We start from the raw sequence: 16,621 nt of genomic DNA, 5'->3' as shown, positions 1-16,621 counted from the left end.
GGTTTGAACATAAATTTCCTATTGAGATCTAACCTAAGCATGAAGTCAACACTAAAAACATGCATGACGGTGACAAGCATGCAAAAGATAAAAACATTGCTCTCTTTCATCTAATCACCCCGTCAATTATTTGATCCAACCAATTTCAAGTCTCAATAATAGCGTCTCGGACAACGACGACCGAGTATTCGGAATACTCAATATAGTATCAACTCGGAGGTCTTTACTATTAGATGAAAATACTATATGATTATTAGACTGATGTATTTTTTGAAAATCTCTTATCATCGTTGAAAAATTATGATATTTTACCTATATATATATATATATATTTTTTTTTTTTCTTTTTCTAATTATTATTTTTCTTTATATCCATCATTCTTTGCTAGCACAAAGCTAAAGTCCAAGCGAACATTTGTGAGCTGATTTCACTTTGGTGTCATATAATATATAATATACATAATTCTAACTAAGTCTGTGATGATGTTGTTAATACTATAACTCATTATTTATTCATAATATGATATTATTATTTATTAGTTTAATAATTTGATATTATTATATTTATTTCATAAAAAGGTCTATATAGTTAATTAAATCAAAATTTTTTTTTTTCATTTATTAGAAGATTTAATTTATCTTCAATTGAAAAAGGAGGACTGGTACGAAAAATAGCCTTTGGAATACTAACATTTATGATCTTTTGTCTCTTCCACGTAACATCATGTCATCTACCATATCAAGCTTGACCCTCTGTACAGTACCAAAGATTCCAAGCGATATTACCCGATCATCAAGTTTACTCGATCGCATACTGACCGGCTTTCCATCATCACCCCTTCTTTCCGAAACTATTATTGTACTACTGTTTGTCGTCACAACTTTACTTTGTATATTGGACTGGTGGCTTCACTCGTTGGCTTCTTCCTCTGCGGCCGCCAAGTAACGAGCGACCATCTTCATCTCATCATCGGCGTCATCAACGCGTAGGGGCGGCGTCGGATTGGGAGCAGCGTGTGAAGGAGGAGGAGTCGGGCGGTCCGGTCACGGCCTCGAGCGAGCGAGCGAGCGAGCGAGCGACCGATCGAGCGCGTGCGAGCATTTTGATCTCGTAGTTGGCGTCAGCATCGCAAGGAGGCGGAGTCGAATCAGGAGCAGCGTGTGAGAGGAAGGATTGGGGACGATCCCCTGTGACCGCACCGGGAATCTATGCGCGCGCCGGCGGGGGAGCGCCGGACGACGGGCGGTGGTGTGGGGGCAGGATGCCCCCCCTAGGGTTTGCCCTGGTGGCGCTTGTCCTCGGCCCGCTGCTCGCGCTGGTGGCCCGGCGGAGGTGGAGGCGGGCTGCGGCGAGGCGGGCAGAGGTCATGCGTCTCGCGCTCCTCGCGGCGGAGGAGGCCGCGCGGGCGGAGGAGGCCTTGTGGCTCGGGTGCCGGAGTCCCCTCCCAGTCGTAGGCGGTGGTGGGCCCAAGATGGCGGTGTGTGCCGTGTGCCGCAGCCCTACTACCACGAGGTGCTCCCGGTGCAAAGCCGTGAGATACTGGTATGTGGTCTTCGACTTTATGACTTCTGTAAATTGTCGGCATCTTGTAGAATTTTTTATGAATTCTACCTCCTTTGATGTTTGATTCTGGGGAATCGGGTAGAATTAGGGTTCTGATTTCGGTCTTGAGCTATATGGCCTGTGGATCTCATGTAATCTTAATGCATGAATTTGAATTTTTGACCCTATAGAAATGTAATTAGTCGCTAGAGAAATGAAGTGTTGCAACTGTTTAAATTGGAAGTAGATTGCACTGTGATTAATTGTTACTCTGATTTCTTCTGGTAATTGAGGTTAGAAGATATGGGAATTGATCGTCTTTTATGTGGATCGTTTCCTCATCGATAACACAAGAAACGTACTAGTCTAAACCCTATTTATTGTGGCGCTGATGGATAGAAATAGGAGGGGAGAAAATGATTGTTTTTAATATGTAAAAGAAGATACACTTCAACGACTTTCTTTTGCAAATTCCACACATTACTTGTGTCTTCTTCCTGGATACTCCATAAGCCAGGACATTGGACGTGTGCAAATTCATTGCTAGGAACTTGTTATCATGAAGGTGTACTTCCAGAAACTCTGCCCGCGTTGTCACGCACTTAGTTGGTTTTGCATAAGTCGTGCAGCATCCTTGTGTGTCCGTTCGCAAAGGTCAATCTCCCCGAAGCCTTTTATTGTCCTTTAGGACCTACAAAAGAGAAAACGGGTTAGAGAAAGCATCTTACTTGAGATCCACAAACAATCATTTCAGTAAATACTTTATAGTCAATGCAAATTACAAACAGACTTTATAAGTTCTGAACGATCGCACAACAAAGGGTCTAAAACGGTCCACTATAAATCAAAATCTCCACAAGTGCCCACATGACACAACTTTTGTTTGCAAGCCTAGGACGGTTACCAAAACCAAAGAAAATGGGGCTGCTAAGCCTACTGCCAGCTCTTTATATGTTGTGCAAAGCATAAACAAAACTGAAAAATACGAACATACACAAGCATTATATCGAACACCCCGTTTACAATTTTATCCCTGACATTCTTCCCCACTTATTCCTTCGACATCCTCGTTGAAGCCCTTGCTGACGTTGCAACTCCTCGCCTGAATCTTTAATATTCTGGTCCAATTGCAATACGCTTTTTAACTCCCAGCTGCTCTCCGTTGTTGTTGTTGAGTGGTCGAACTTTTAATCCGTCATGTTGCTTCAGCTCTCCAATGACTCTGACTTTAGTGTGGGGTTGGCTGAGTTGTTTTGATCACTATTGGTTCCTGCGGATCCTTCAGACGAAGAAAAAGACGAGCATCGTCTCGCAAACATTTAAAGTTTTTGGGTCATTCCTCCACAAAATTTGCCTATCGACTCTTCTTTCACTTAATTGTCACTTTCAAATAGGTTTGTATCACTTTCGCTTTTGTTTGACATTATGTTGGGAAATGAAGCGGATAATCTACTCTCAGTAGCACTAATCACCATTGGTGAGGATTTGACAATTATCGTCTTCCATTTGGTTTCTTCGAAGGGTCTTTGAACATGTGTAGAGCTCCTCTGTTGGATATATAAGAGAATTGAGATACTCGGTTTCGCCCATTCTCTTAAGAGTTGAGAAGACAAAGGTTACTTGACTTCGCCTGCCTCCTCGAGGGTTGTACTCCATGCATCGAGCTGGTTATTAGCCTTCGCCTGCTCTTTGCTCACACTTCTAAAGCACTTGAAGTGTTTGCACTCCTTGTGTTAAGTTAGCTACTGTAATTCACCTTCTCAATGCTATCGAACTTCTGGAATACAAGAAGTTTTTACCCTAACTTGGAGTAAGTCTCTAATAGTTTTGGTCGCCTCTGGGATTGTACCGTCTTCTCCATCATCTATGTCGCCTACTTCACTGAGTAACAAAAGTTCAACACCGCGTACTGCATGCTTCGTTCCTTGGTCGTGCACTATTGCATTGATTTGAAGTCCTCCACTTTCGGCTATCTTGATGAGAAGTTCGTTGACACCGGTCTTACGAAGTTCTCTGGCCTCTACCCTTCAGCATTGTCTCGGTACTTGGAGTTTGCCTCCATATTCTCCACCTTCTCGGCCCCTTTTACGATCAAGCGCTCTCCCTCCATGAGAGTAAGGGATCGATGACTTCACGAAAGTCCCGCCTCTGCGGTATTATGGTACTGCCATGCCCATGACCCTACTATCCGTCACCTCGCATCTGCATCCCTTTCTTCACGATCGGTAGATCTGCCTCTATGACACTCCTCCGAGTCCACCTTTATTCTAACCAATGCTTGGTTTTGGGTAGCTAAGCCCCTTTGGACTCGTCGTCGCTTTCTCGCCCCTTTCGATCCCCTGCTTCAACACCTCTGTGTTCTCCAAGCAGTTCTCCTTGATTGATGGAAAGATAGATTGCAACTCCCATGCATGACCTCTGTCATCATGTTGTAGGGCTCGCACCGATTATGTTCTTCTTAGCTTCCTTGGTAGCAATGTTCACTTACTCGACCTTGTCCTCCGACTTGTCGGGCTCCCTTAAGCGAGTATGAGCTCTGAAGTAGTCCAACTCTCCAGCCGCTTTGATTATACCTCTGCATGATCAAGTCCCTCCCATGGGACTCACTATTACTTGCATTCGGTATACTCCCTCGGTGGTACATAGTCCCCATATGCTAATGACCAAGGCTTTTATCTGATGCAAAATTCGATGTACGTATAGAAGACTCACCTCTACGGTACCAAGACATTTACTCCTTGAATCCATAGCCTTTCTTGTCGTTGTGTTGTTCACTAAAGTGGAGATCCCAGTAGCTCCCGATCATACCTTTGTATGATCTAGTCTCTCGCGGGATTAGATTCGTGTGTATCGCATTGCCACGAACTGTTTCACCACGATCCGCTGCACCATGTCGCCTCCTGGTGACATCTTCATTGCATTCTGATCCTTGTGGGATGAACTCGGATTGTGATCCCTTCATGTGTGGCCTTTGCCAACACATCATAGGGCCTCTTCTACCTTCGATTGTGTTCGCTCATTTGGCAATCGACATTCGTCCACCCGCTCTCGGGTCTCACACCCAGATGAAGCACATCTCTAGGATAGTCCGTCACCTAGTAGCTCCCGAAGTCCATCGACTTCGCTGAAATTGGTGCACCATTGTTTGGATCCTGGGCCTCTGCCCCTACCAGCACAATCTTCGTTATGTACCGCTTTGTTCATAACAACTTGAATGGCAGCACTGTGACATATTCTTCAAGAGTACTCGCTTTCACGTCCTCTTGCCCTGTGCCAAGGCTTTCTGAACCCAACTTCGCCTTCGCAAGTTGAGTCGCCTTAGTTCTTCCGTCAAATGCTTCTCCGAAATAAGGTGCATGTGCAAGAGTTCATGTCCTTGACTTATGTCCAAGGAAAACTTCGTGTCTCTGCTCCATGTTTCATCTTCTATGTCGACTCCTTTCATGTGACTTGGGTACTTCGCCAAGTTACACTCAAGTTGCTCCGCTCCTCGATTACATTGAGTTAATGGTGGTCCTTGCGCCCACCGTTCCATGGGTCAGCCCTCCATTGAGTCCGATCTCTATATCGGCTTCAAGTGTGCTTCCATTTTGTGTTGTCTTAGGTCGTTCCCCTACTTGATCTCGCAATGCATCCCCCAATGCATTATCTCATGCGAGATCATGTGACGACTCATCGCCACTCGCTCGGTCCGTTGAGCTTTGTGGGGTTGTTGTCTTGAGGTACTCTTCCTCAACATGTGCGGTCCGTTGCACATGATTCTCCTTCCGGAGAATCGGGACTTATCCCTCCAAGGTATTTGTCTCGTTGGAGCAACTTCTCTCTTCACATCCTTCCCTTTGAAAGTTTCAGAAACCACCATCTCCTTGGACTATTCCGTATTGCTGAACAAACTATGTATTGTTCTATCCCCATAAATGCACTTGCTAGATTGAGACTCCTCGCCGATACAGCCCTTGCTGCACCCCTCAAGGACTAGCAACATGTTGAACTTGCTGCACACTTCAACATCTTATGAATGTATCATTCTCATGTCGAAGAGAAAGTTTCAATGTTACATGGCGTCGAGTTTCGGTCGCCTTGGGATGACCACGAATATTCCATCATCCGCATACAAGCCTTTCCATGAGTACCGAATTCTTCGAGTTAGAAATTCCCCTCACCTCTGTGAGCTTTGCACAACTCTTTCGGTCGCTGAACAACCTATTTCACCTTGCATGGTCTCGTCCTTTACCAAGCGCCTCGCTTGCCTTGAGCACCATCAAGTATGGTTGCCAACGTCGAGCCGTAGCTCTAACTCAGCCATCCCAACCTTTGTGCGCTACGTATTTTTCTTAGCTTGTTTGTCCTCGTGGTGCCTCTTGCGCGAAGGGTTGTCCATTCCTCTAAATGCCAATCTCAGATGTCCGCTCCTTTGAGCGACTCCTTTTCCCTATATCTTCATGCCCGTTTCCCTCAAATGGTCGCGCGTGTTGGCTGCCCTCAACGTAGCCCTGCTAGGTCCCCCACGTTTGTATGCCAAATGTTTCTATGAGTGCTTGTCCCGCTCTGATACCATATGCCACACACTTAGCTGGTTTTGCATAAGCCGTGCAGCACCCTTGCATGTCCATCCGCAAAGGTCAGCCTCCCCGAAACCTCCTATGGTCCCTTGGACCTATAAAAGAGAAAACGGGTTAGAGAAAACGTCTCACTCGGGATCCACGAGAAATCATTTCAGTAAACACTTCATAGCCAATGCAAATTACAAATATACTTTACAAGCTCTGAACGGTCGCACAACAAAGGGTCCAAAATAGTCCACTACAGACCGAAATCCCCACAAGTGTCCACATGATATAACATTTGTTTGCAAGCCTAAGATGACCACTAAAACCAAATAAAATGGGACTGCTAAACCTACTGCCAACCCTTTATATGCTGTGCAAAGCATAAATAAAATCGAAAGACACAAACATACATAACCATTACATCGAACACCCCATTTACAATTTTGTCCGTGACAGCGTGATGATCCTTTTGCAATGGCTCGCCACATCCAGTAGTCCTTTTGTTCCTTGGATTTTTATTGATTCTCCATGTGCGGGTATCTCTCGTTGAGTTAGGTGCACAAGGCACACAATGAGGCAAACTGTGTTCCATCAGATGTGGTATGTTTGCCGATTTGTTAGGGTGACTGGTCCAAAATGTGTGCTGTGCAACTATGAATAGAGCATTTTCTTTTTTTGCATTAATATTTATCTGCCTATTACCATGATTATTATAGAAGAGGAAGTACAGAAAATATGCTGAAATAAGTTGGTAAGGAAATAAGGACTCAATTACATGTTTCCTTATTTCACAGGGAGTACTATTTAGATCATGCAGATATTGAATTTTTGTTAAACTATACGTGATCATCTGGAAAGTTTATTGTTTGGCCTTTTAAAGATATTTCTTATGGTATTTATTGTTGTACTTGTACTGTTGATGAGTATTTCATTTCCATCATTTTAAAGCATATATTCACATGGTTATAGCTGTTATGTGCTGCATCTAACTTCTGATTTAACTCATTCAGTACTCAGCATTTACCTGTTTCTGCATGGAACTTGCAGCTCAAGGACATGCCAGATAATCCATTGGAGACAAGGACACAAGAACATTTGTTGTTCTCCTTCAGTTGATGATCATTATGATGGTCAAGATGGTGTTACAAGACCGAAGGAGCTACCAGCTGAAAGATCCAAAATATGCAATGGCAGTCTGCGTACTGGAGGAACGTCACAGGAGGCTGTCATGTCATTCTCCAAGAAACTATCATCTGAATCAAGCTATTCATCTGAAGCTTTTAGTGATGATGAATTTATGGACTCATCAGGAACAGAAAGCACTTCTGATTCTTCCTCTAACTCTTCATCCTCAAGTTGCTCAATGTTCGCTGTCCCTGTTGGATCATTTGTTGACTCTTCTTCTACAGCTCACCCTACTTTACTCCACAAAACTGGAATCAGAGAACATTCTTCTTCTGATGTTTCTGCTAAGAAATTAAGTACAAAAGTTGATCAGAGAACATCCTCCTTTGCATCTGGAGATGTCGAGTGTAGTCGTGGCTCAAACCTCATTGGTTCTGAAAGTTGTTCAAATATTAAATCCTCTAAAGATGGTGGTCAATGTGAGAATGGAACTTTTGGACCCAGTGTGTCTCAAAGCAATAGGACTGTTGAATCGACAGAATTTGAAGTTTACCAAGAAATCCATCACAATCACTCAGATGTCACACCCCAGTTGCAGTCCTCCAACCTTTCTGATGAGACTATACGCTCTCAAACTAAGTCTAGAAATGAAATACTTTCTTCAAGAACTTCTATGTTGGGAGCAATTGATCGCACAAGCTCATCAGCTTCTATCACTGAATCGGAGGGTCTTGATAGTTTAAGAAGTTATGGTGTACAGCTAGTGCAGTCTAAAAGTCTGATGTCTTTGTCATCTGCTATTGCTGATCAAGTATCTCTTGTGGGGAATTCTATGTCAAATGATGCCTCTAAAAAAGTAGAGAATGCTCCTAAAGCTCCCATGAAATTGTACCAAAATGCAGGTTCCCATTCCAGTGACATAAAAACATCTGTACAAAGAGTTGTTCAGCAGCTAAAGCTTTCAAAAGTCTCAAGGCAGCATAGGTCTAGTTCTGGATATGATTTTTCCAAAAAAATTAAGGTTTGAATTATTTAGCTTCTTATTTTGATACTCCCAAGTTATACCATCACTTTTTCCTTATTGGGTATTGTTAATACATGGCTCTTCCTGCTTTTTCAGATGCTCTTTCCATATGATTACTTTGTCAAACTTTACAACTTTGACAAAGTGGTGTTACGTCCTAGTGGTTTAATAAACTGCCACAATAGGTAAAGTATTTGTTAGAATGCACCTTGATACCTGAAAATTTTCCGTTCAGTTCATAAGCTCGAAACTATGTGTCTTATGAATTTTACAATACTTGTGCGATCTTTGCATGAGATAACCTTGGCCAATATGGTTCTCTTGATTTTTCTCTGTATTTATTTTCCATACTAGTTAACAATCATATTTGTTATGTCATAAGCATGAGATTCTCATTATCAACTATTGGTCATTAATTTCATTTGCTTGCACATTATACAGGCAGTTTTTGATGAATTTCATTGTTATTACTCTTTGAGTTTGATGACCTTTTTTTTCCCTCTTACATTCTTTTTAAGCATCTGGTCAAGCTTTGTGCTTTTAGGTTTCCACTTAAATATACTTTTTTTCCCATAATATAAATATACGTAGTTTATGTTTACTGTTGGTCATATGATTTGTTGTCATTACAAACTACATAGCATTGGAACTTCTATGCTATGCCATGAGTTTTACTCTATTTTGGTGAACTAAAAATTCATTCCACCAAATTTACTGTTGAGAATAATGCTGAAACATGAATTCTTTTTGAAAACACTAATGAAAATATGAAGCCAATCAAGTTGTTGCAGATTGTTACTGCCGTCTCTGAGGAACCTTTCATTAATATGCATGTTTTTATTTTTTTTTCTGCAGCTGTTATGCAAATGCTGTGCTCCAGTGTTTGGCATTTACTCCGCCGCTGACTGCTTATCTTCTTCAAGGGCTTCATTCAAAAACATGCATGTTCCTCCACTGAACATTCCCATTCTCTTTGCTTTTGTCAATTAAAAGAATGTGTCTCTTATTTGTGTTTCAAAACTTTTCATAACAGGTCCAAAGAGAGAATGGTGTTTCACATGTGAACTAGAAAATCTCCTTATGAAGGCAAAACTAGGAGAATCCCCCTTATCACCTGCTGGCATACTTTCCCACATGCATGAAATTGGAAGTCATCTTGGTCATGGGAGAGAAGAAGATGCCCATGAGTTTTTAAGGTGATACAAGTATTATATAGTGATGTGAAATGAATTCTAATTAGACAATCTTATAAGATGCCTTTGCTAAGATAGTAGCTTCATTGCTTTTTGTAGTTGTACAATTAAAGTTAGATGAATACCTAGCCCATGTCTATGCTTGACTGAGATTTGTTGGCGCATCTGAGTTCTAGAGCAATTTTATTAGTAAAGTTTCATAACAGGTTGTGTCTAAGCAGGTCCCATTAGTTTGTTGTAGTACTTATATGGAGTTTGGTAATGTTAAATTTCAGGATCATGGAGCTGGAGAACATGTCTCTCAGTCTGATGAAAAATGCTCTTATAACTATAGTTAGATAGCATGTAATATCTATCATTCATCCATTGAAAGTACTTTTGTCTGTTTGGGGGTTGTTTATAAATCCTGCTCTTATGATAATTTTCAACAAGTGGCTAACCAGTAGTCACAACACTTGGTTTTTTTTATCAGGATATAACTGCGTAAAAGGCAGCTTCATTTAGAGAAAAAAAGAAATTGTACTAGCTGTATGGAGTGCTTGCTACTGAATACTATTTTCAAGTACAAGATCCACTATTCTGGCCATGTGAGCAGCTGAGACAATCATCACATTCTCGAATACTAACTAAACAACCTTTGATATTAGATAGTGTACATCTTTGCTTGTTCAAGTTTGTCTATTGACTTTGTTTATGAATTTATTGCCTAACACAGCATGCTTACGTGCAAGAATTGAAATATCATACCGTACCAGAGTTTCGGCCTTCTCTCGGTACGGTATGATACTTTATACCGAGCGGTATACCGTTCGGTATATATATGTATATATATATATATGTATATGTATATATAATAGTAAAAAAAATTTCGGCGACATCGCCTCCCTTTCCCCCACACGAGGCTACGTTGCCTCTATATATATATAATCTTTTATTTATATATATATATATATTTTAAAAACAATGACGACGTCGCCTCTCTCTCTCTCTCTCTCTATATATATATATATATATATAATCTTTTATTTATATATCTATTTATTTATATATTTATATATATTATATATAAATAATTTTTAAAAAATGTTCGACATTGCCTTTATATATATATATATATATATATATATTTTAAATAAAAAATACCGATGGGTAGCGAGCGGTACGTGTACCGGTTTCTTGTCGGATCAATATGTACCGCCCGTACCGGGTGGTATTATTCGAAACTGTATACCTTGCTTACGTGTGCCTTTGTTGGATGACCTCTCCTTTCCCGAGTTTTGGTCAATGATTCTAGTATCGTGTATGTAGGTATCATGAACATTGCTCATATTGACTAAAAACCTAATATGTGGAATTTGTTAGTATTTTTTTGCATGTATGGTGCTCCAAATAGCTAGATGATGGAATTCAAATGAAGATACTTTTGCATGTATGGACTTCAACAAGTTCTCTGTTTGTCACATTGAAAAGGTTTGGCATGGTAGATTATCTGATGTATCAAGAGACTTACCAAGTTACTCCAATCTAGAAAGTTTAGGATCCTCATAGGTTGTGTTTAAGGATGTAATCATTGATTGGTGCATTGTTGACTGATCAAGTCTGTAAGATTTATGTGCTGATGGTGGAAATAATTTACTATTCACTTTCAAAGGCATTTGATTTTCGTTTTTCTTTGACAGATATGCCATTGATGCAATGCAATCTGTTTGCCTCAAGGAAGCTGGGGCTCATGCAGTTGATCATTATTGGGCTGAAGAAACTACTCTTATACAACTGACCTTTGGTGGTTATCTTCAGTCAAAGGTTTTGCTTTTTGTCGTTTAATTGATTTTTTTAAAATTATTTTATTATCTTTTGGCGATAAACTATTTTGAGTCATTGTTCTGAAAATGGTTAATGCTAACTCAAAATTCTTGGAAAATTTAGATAAAATGTATGAAGTGCCACAGCAGATCTGAGAGATATGAGCGTCTGATGGATCTTACGGTAGAAATAGAAGGGCACGTTGGAACCCTTGAAGAAGCACTGCGACGATTTACAACTACTGAGATTTTGGATGGAGAGAACAAATACCATTGCCTTAGGTGAGTCTTCAGAACCATTTTCAATGGCAGCAAGATGGTATGCTTGTTAGTCATTGAAGCCCTTATTATTTTAATGATTCATGTCGAAGCATTAGATGATTCAACCTCTAGTGCACAAACAGATAGACTATGTTGAACTTTTATTGTCCCATCTTCTGGAAAAATGATGGATTGTCTGATTCATGTTTACCTGTCAATAGCAAATTTGTCAATAAACCCAAAGTACTGATATAAAAATTTTAAGGTGTTAGTTTCTTTTCCATCTTAGTCAAGGATTTGAAGTATTTTCTCCTGTACCATGTTTTTCTTCTATAATGCAGTTCCTTGATGATTCAAGGTGTCATATGGCTTTAGGGAAACATTAACATTCTGATAAATTATTTGGCACTATTTTGCCATACAATTTAGCATTCCAAAGCATTCTTGACTTTACAAAGTAAAAGAATGTGGCTATTACCATCTGCCAGAGGCATTGATATTATGAACTGCAGAAATGATGAAAATTTGATTTACTTTTACAAGACCTCATGTTCCATGAATGCGATTGCCACCTTTGGGTGGTTGGTGGCTATCTAAAAACATGAGCTTTCCATGGATAACTATGGTGCTAGTGAAGATATAATTCAGAATTAAAACCACGATGACATTTTAGATAAAAGGAACTTAAAAAGATAAAGGTTTCTGTTTAGAGAATTATGCACATAAATTGGTATTAAGTTTGGATAATGCAAATCCTCTTAGTATCTTTAATATTTAGGCAACAAATGACAACTGATGTTGGATTTTGCAGACTTATGAAACAAAATAAGAAAACCAGAGAGAAGCTAGAGAGGGATTAGAGCGCTAAAATAATCCTCAATCATCTGCAGATACTATTTATAACCCTTAATGAATTATAAATATGATAGTAAAGAGAGTGAAGCTAGAGAGGGATGCTATGCTCCCAAGAAACTTGTCAGTGCCTAAAATATCTGTAGGTGGCCATCCCTTCTCTTATTTCGTAAGGTTAGTTCGCAGGTCTGATTAACATGAGATGCTTACATGGCAAGCAGTTTCACCGCGTAAGATTGGTTATCTTTGAAGGGATGACTAATTAACCTTTTAATTGGTTATGTCTGTTTAAGTCTCAGTCTCATATCATCTGTATGCAAAAGACTAGCAAATATTTAGCCAAAAACTGACAAATGAAGAGCAGGTAAACTGCATTATAGGCTCGCACAATAATTTTGGAATAAATTTCATCAAGTTATTTATCTTATGGAAGATTTTGAACTTGCACATTTTTATATACATGAAACCAAAACCTTTGGACGGAAAAATTTAACTAGAACAAGAACTAATTATCTGATGTTATCAAAAGAAAAGTTGTAGATCTTTGAGAAAGTGTTATGGACCTTATCGGTGCATAAATCAGTATGTATTCCAAAGGCCAACAGTATTTCCATTATGAATTTCAAGATATACCAAGAGTTCTACTCTAGACCCGAATTGATTTCATGGGAGTTTCTTCTTCAAAATGAATCCTGCCTCATATCTTAACTGAAGTTTGCAGTTTTATTTTCTGCAGTCTTATTATGTAAAAACTTGAGGACATCAAGATTAAGGTCCGCCATACCGTACCGTACCGGAGTTTCGACCCGGGCTCGGTACGGTACGGTACGGGTGTACCGACCGGTATACCGAGGTGTACCGAGCGGTACACCCGATTTTACCGATTTATCCCTCCAAAATACCTGAAAATTAGAAAAAAAAAGTTAGGATAGGGTTTTCAAGTTACAAATAAATATAGTAATTGTATAAGTTTAGCAAAATCAATGTAAATTAGGTAAAAATAGTATCACATATCTTTTTCAGGCTTTGAGGTAGTCTTGTTCGAGGTTCGTATTTCAGCCCGTTATAGATTGAAATATCTACAGAAAAATCAGTTGAATTGTTAGACTATTTTGTTACAATATAAACTCTAAAATTCAAATGAAATAAATTATCACATATCTAGATATACCTGATTGTTGTTCTACCACCAAAACGAACAACGGGCTTCCACGGGTGGTGGATCGGGGTCCTCGATCCGATACATATCAATATGATACGTTTGTTGGACCCAATCATGAAATTGATCCCATGACATAGTGTATTGATACACCGTGTGCCATTGATGCATCAATGTGGTGCTGATCGTAGATTGATCGTCATGAATCATATTTGTCCGAGGCAACTCTTGAGGCATATATTGGTGCTGTTCTGTATAATGTTGTTGCTCAGAGAAGGATGACCAATTATCACCATATTGTTGTTGCCCGTATGATTCTCCATAATACGATGAGCCTCTTTCTGTGTCTATATCATGTATGCTCTGTCGTATTTGTTCATATTTATCCACTGTCTTCCCCTTCCCCTTCCGCACATAAACTTGACCGTTGGAACACTGTAGCACTGCTACAGTGCGGTAACGGTCGATTTCGACCGTTACCGAGTGGTACCGGGCGGTACCGAGTGGTGCCGGACGGTAATGGTCGAAATTTCGACCGTTACCGCCCGATTTTGCCCCGTATCGCCCGATACGGGGATTTTTGGGGCGTACCGCCCGGTAGCGGGCGGTCCGCGTACCGAAAACCCATCGGACCGGTACGTACCGCCCGGTATGGGCGGTACGCTTCGGTATGGCAGACCATGATCAAGATACTTCTTACCAACTAGATCCATATCATGTGTATTTACAGTTTTGATTTCGTATGTTATTGGTAAATATGTCTTTAGTGGAGTCCTAGTGTGTGTTTGTTGCACTAATTGATTTTTTCCCTTTTTGTCTGGTATGTATAATGTGGAAGATGTTGGTTCCCGATAGTCACAAACCCCTAGCCCTCTTGTATCTTTTACATTTTGAAGCAAAGATGATATTGACAATTTTGATAATCTCCTTGCGCTGCAGGCATCATTATTGAAAATATTTTAATGGGCAAATCACTGGGCAAAAGTGCATTGCATAGGATAGCTAACTCAACAATTTTTTCCAAAGCCATTTCATCTTTTTGTGTTTGTGTGCATCATATGCAGTGCATGTGCTCAAACCTATTTACAAATGTTCATATGCTCTTTTGCTACATATTGTCCTATCTTCTCTGCACATTTATTATTGTAGACTATTCCTATTTTGCCATGAGGTACTTGTATCTCATTTGACACCCTGGCAGATGCAAATCATATGAGCGTGCAAAAAAGAAGTTGACAATAGTAGATGCTCCTAATATCCTTACGATCGCCTTAAAACGCTTTCAGGTAACTCTTAGCTGAACAAATTTAGTCACTAATTTGTTCAATATAGAAACAATTCTTTGCTACTGCAATTGATTTTGTTTTGACATGTTTTTAACTATGCCCTGCAGTCTGGAAAATTTGGCAAACTCAACAAGGCAGTTTGTTTTCCAGAGTACCTTGATTTAGCTCCTTACATGCATGGATCCAATGACAAATCTCCAATGTACAAGCTTTATGCAGTGGTGGTTCACTTGGATGTCATGAATGCTTCTTTTTCTGGTCACTATGTGTGTTACGTCAAGAATAGACAAGGAAAATGGTACAAGACTGATGACAGCACGGTATGATTATTTTTTTGACATGTGTTTTTTTTTTTTTTTGCTGTAGGAAATCGTCCATAAACTTTTGTCGCATGTTAATTCAGTTGAGTATTAACCAAGTCACACAACTGACATTTACATTTCCAACAATTTAATACTGAAACCCATGTTAATGACAAATGCAGGTAAAACCAGTGGATCTTGAAACAGTATTATCAAAAAATGCATATATGCTTCTTTATGCTAGGTAAGTGTTAGGTGATATTGCTTCCCATATATTATTTTTAGCCATAATCGAGGCTACTAACTTGAACTCTTTTTTTTCCCCATCAGATGCTCACCACATCCCCCAAGCTTGATAAGTAGCACCTTGTCCCCAGACCAAATAGTGAGTAAGAGAAGCAGGTCAAAGGAAGTGTTTTGTTCTGGTTCTGACAGAGAGAAAGCGAGCTCGAATGCTGTAACTGCAATGTCTGATTTACCATCTGCCCACCATAGAAACCAAGCTGAACCCAACTGGACAACCGGATACCATTTCAGTTACGAACCTAATAATTTCCTCAATGGAATATTTTGTGTCCCCAAGTCGGATTCTTCGAGTGATAGTTCTTCCCTCATCAGCTGCTCAGACGAAGCTTCCTGCAGCACCGAAAGCACAAGGAACTCTACAAGCACTGATGAGTACTCGGAGTACATATTCGGCGACTTGGATCGTCAGAGTTGGAATGGCAGTTTAAGATTATCGAATGATGTGGATGGTTCCTTGAGCCCCTCTTTGTACTCGAATCATTCCTCTGAAGCTGCAAGCTATAAGGCAGATGGTGTTGTGGATGACAGGGTTTGGGGTTTGCAGGATGGAGGATCTCCCATTTTGTTTTCTGACACAACTAACCAGTGTAGGAAACTAACAGACTGCGGTAGGAGTAGAGATACCGGCTGGGTTACCCCATCTAAGCTTAAGCCTAGTGTGTTGAGGAGAAGTTGTACCACCAGCAAAAGAACAGCTGAAACCTTTTACTGACAGATGTCAGTTGTAAATTGTATATCAGAATAGGTTGTAGTAATGTATTATTATTGTACTTGTTTTGACAGAGGAAATCCATATTTTCTGTGCAAATTGTATGTAATCCTTATACAAACTGGATGTTGTAAGAACAAAAGGCTCTGTTGGGTTTTCAACTAATTTGTTAGAGAAATACTTATTCACATGATTGTAATATATAGAACAATGAGCAAAAGAGTAAGAACAAGAGATTATTATTCTTCTCCCTCCCTTGTGCTGCTGCTGCTTCCTTAGTTCAGTGGACCAGCGATTCTAACACAACACAAGTGCGATGATTGAGATATAAGCCCATCATTCGATTTAATGTGACTTTTTAACTTGTAATAAAGCTAATATAGATAGATCCCTAGTTAATATTGAAATGCATGAAAAATTCAAGACGTCATCAAGCCTGGATTAATATCTCAATACTAAGGGATAAAATAAAAGAAAGGCGAGTACACAATATTATGCCATCATCTTCC

The 16,621-nt window shown here is 39.9% G+C and overlaps 1 protein-coding gene across 1 annotated transcript; it reads left to right on the top strand.

Annotated features, from left to right (window-relative positions):
- The first annotated feature begins 808 nt into the window (after positions 1 to 808).
- LOC135612570 (ubiquitin carboxyl-terminal hydrolase 17-like) lies at positions 809 to 16,360 on the top strand. Its single transcript, XM_065109013.1, has 11 exons — positions 809 to 1,543; positions 7,141 to 8,239; positions 8,339 to 8,427; positions 9,098 to 9,183; positions 9,276 to 9,438; positions 11,115 to 11,238; positions 11,362 to 11,519; positions 14,711 to 14,795; positions 14,903 to 15,115; positions 15,280 to 15,341; positions 15,428 to 16,360. The coding sequence occupies exons 1-11, from the start codon at positions 1,263 to 1,265 to the stop codon at positions 16,113 to 16,115; spliced, it is 3,048 nt and encodes a 1,015-aa protein (XP_064965085.1). The 5' UTR covers positions 809 to 1,262; the 3' UTR covers positions 16,116 to 16,360.
- Positions 16,361 to 16,621: the final 261 nt, after the last annotated feature.

This window comes from Musa acuminata, chromosome BXJ2-5 (assembly GCF_036884655.1).
Source record: "Musa acuminata AAA Group cultivar baxijiao chromosome BXJ2-5, Cavendish_Baxijiao_AAA, whole genome shotgun sequence".
In the NCBI taxonomy this organism is placed as follows: domain Eukaryota; kingdom Viridiplantae; phylum Streptophyta; class Magnoliopsida; order Zingiberales; family Musaceae; genus Musa; species Musa acuminata.
Note: the sequence above shows the minus strand (reverse complement) of the source record. Positions and strands in the feature narration are given on the sequence as shown.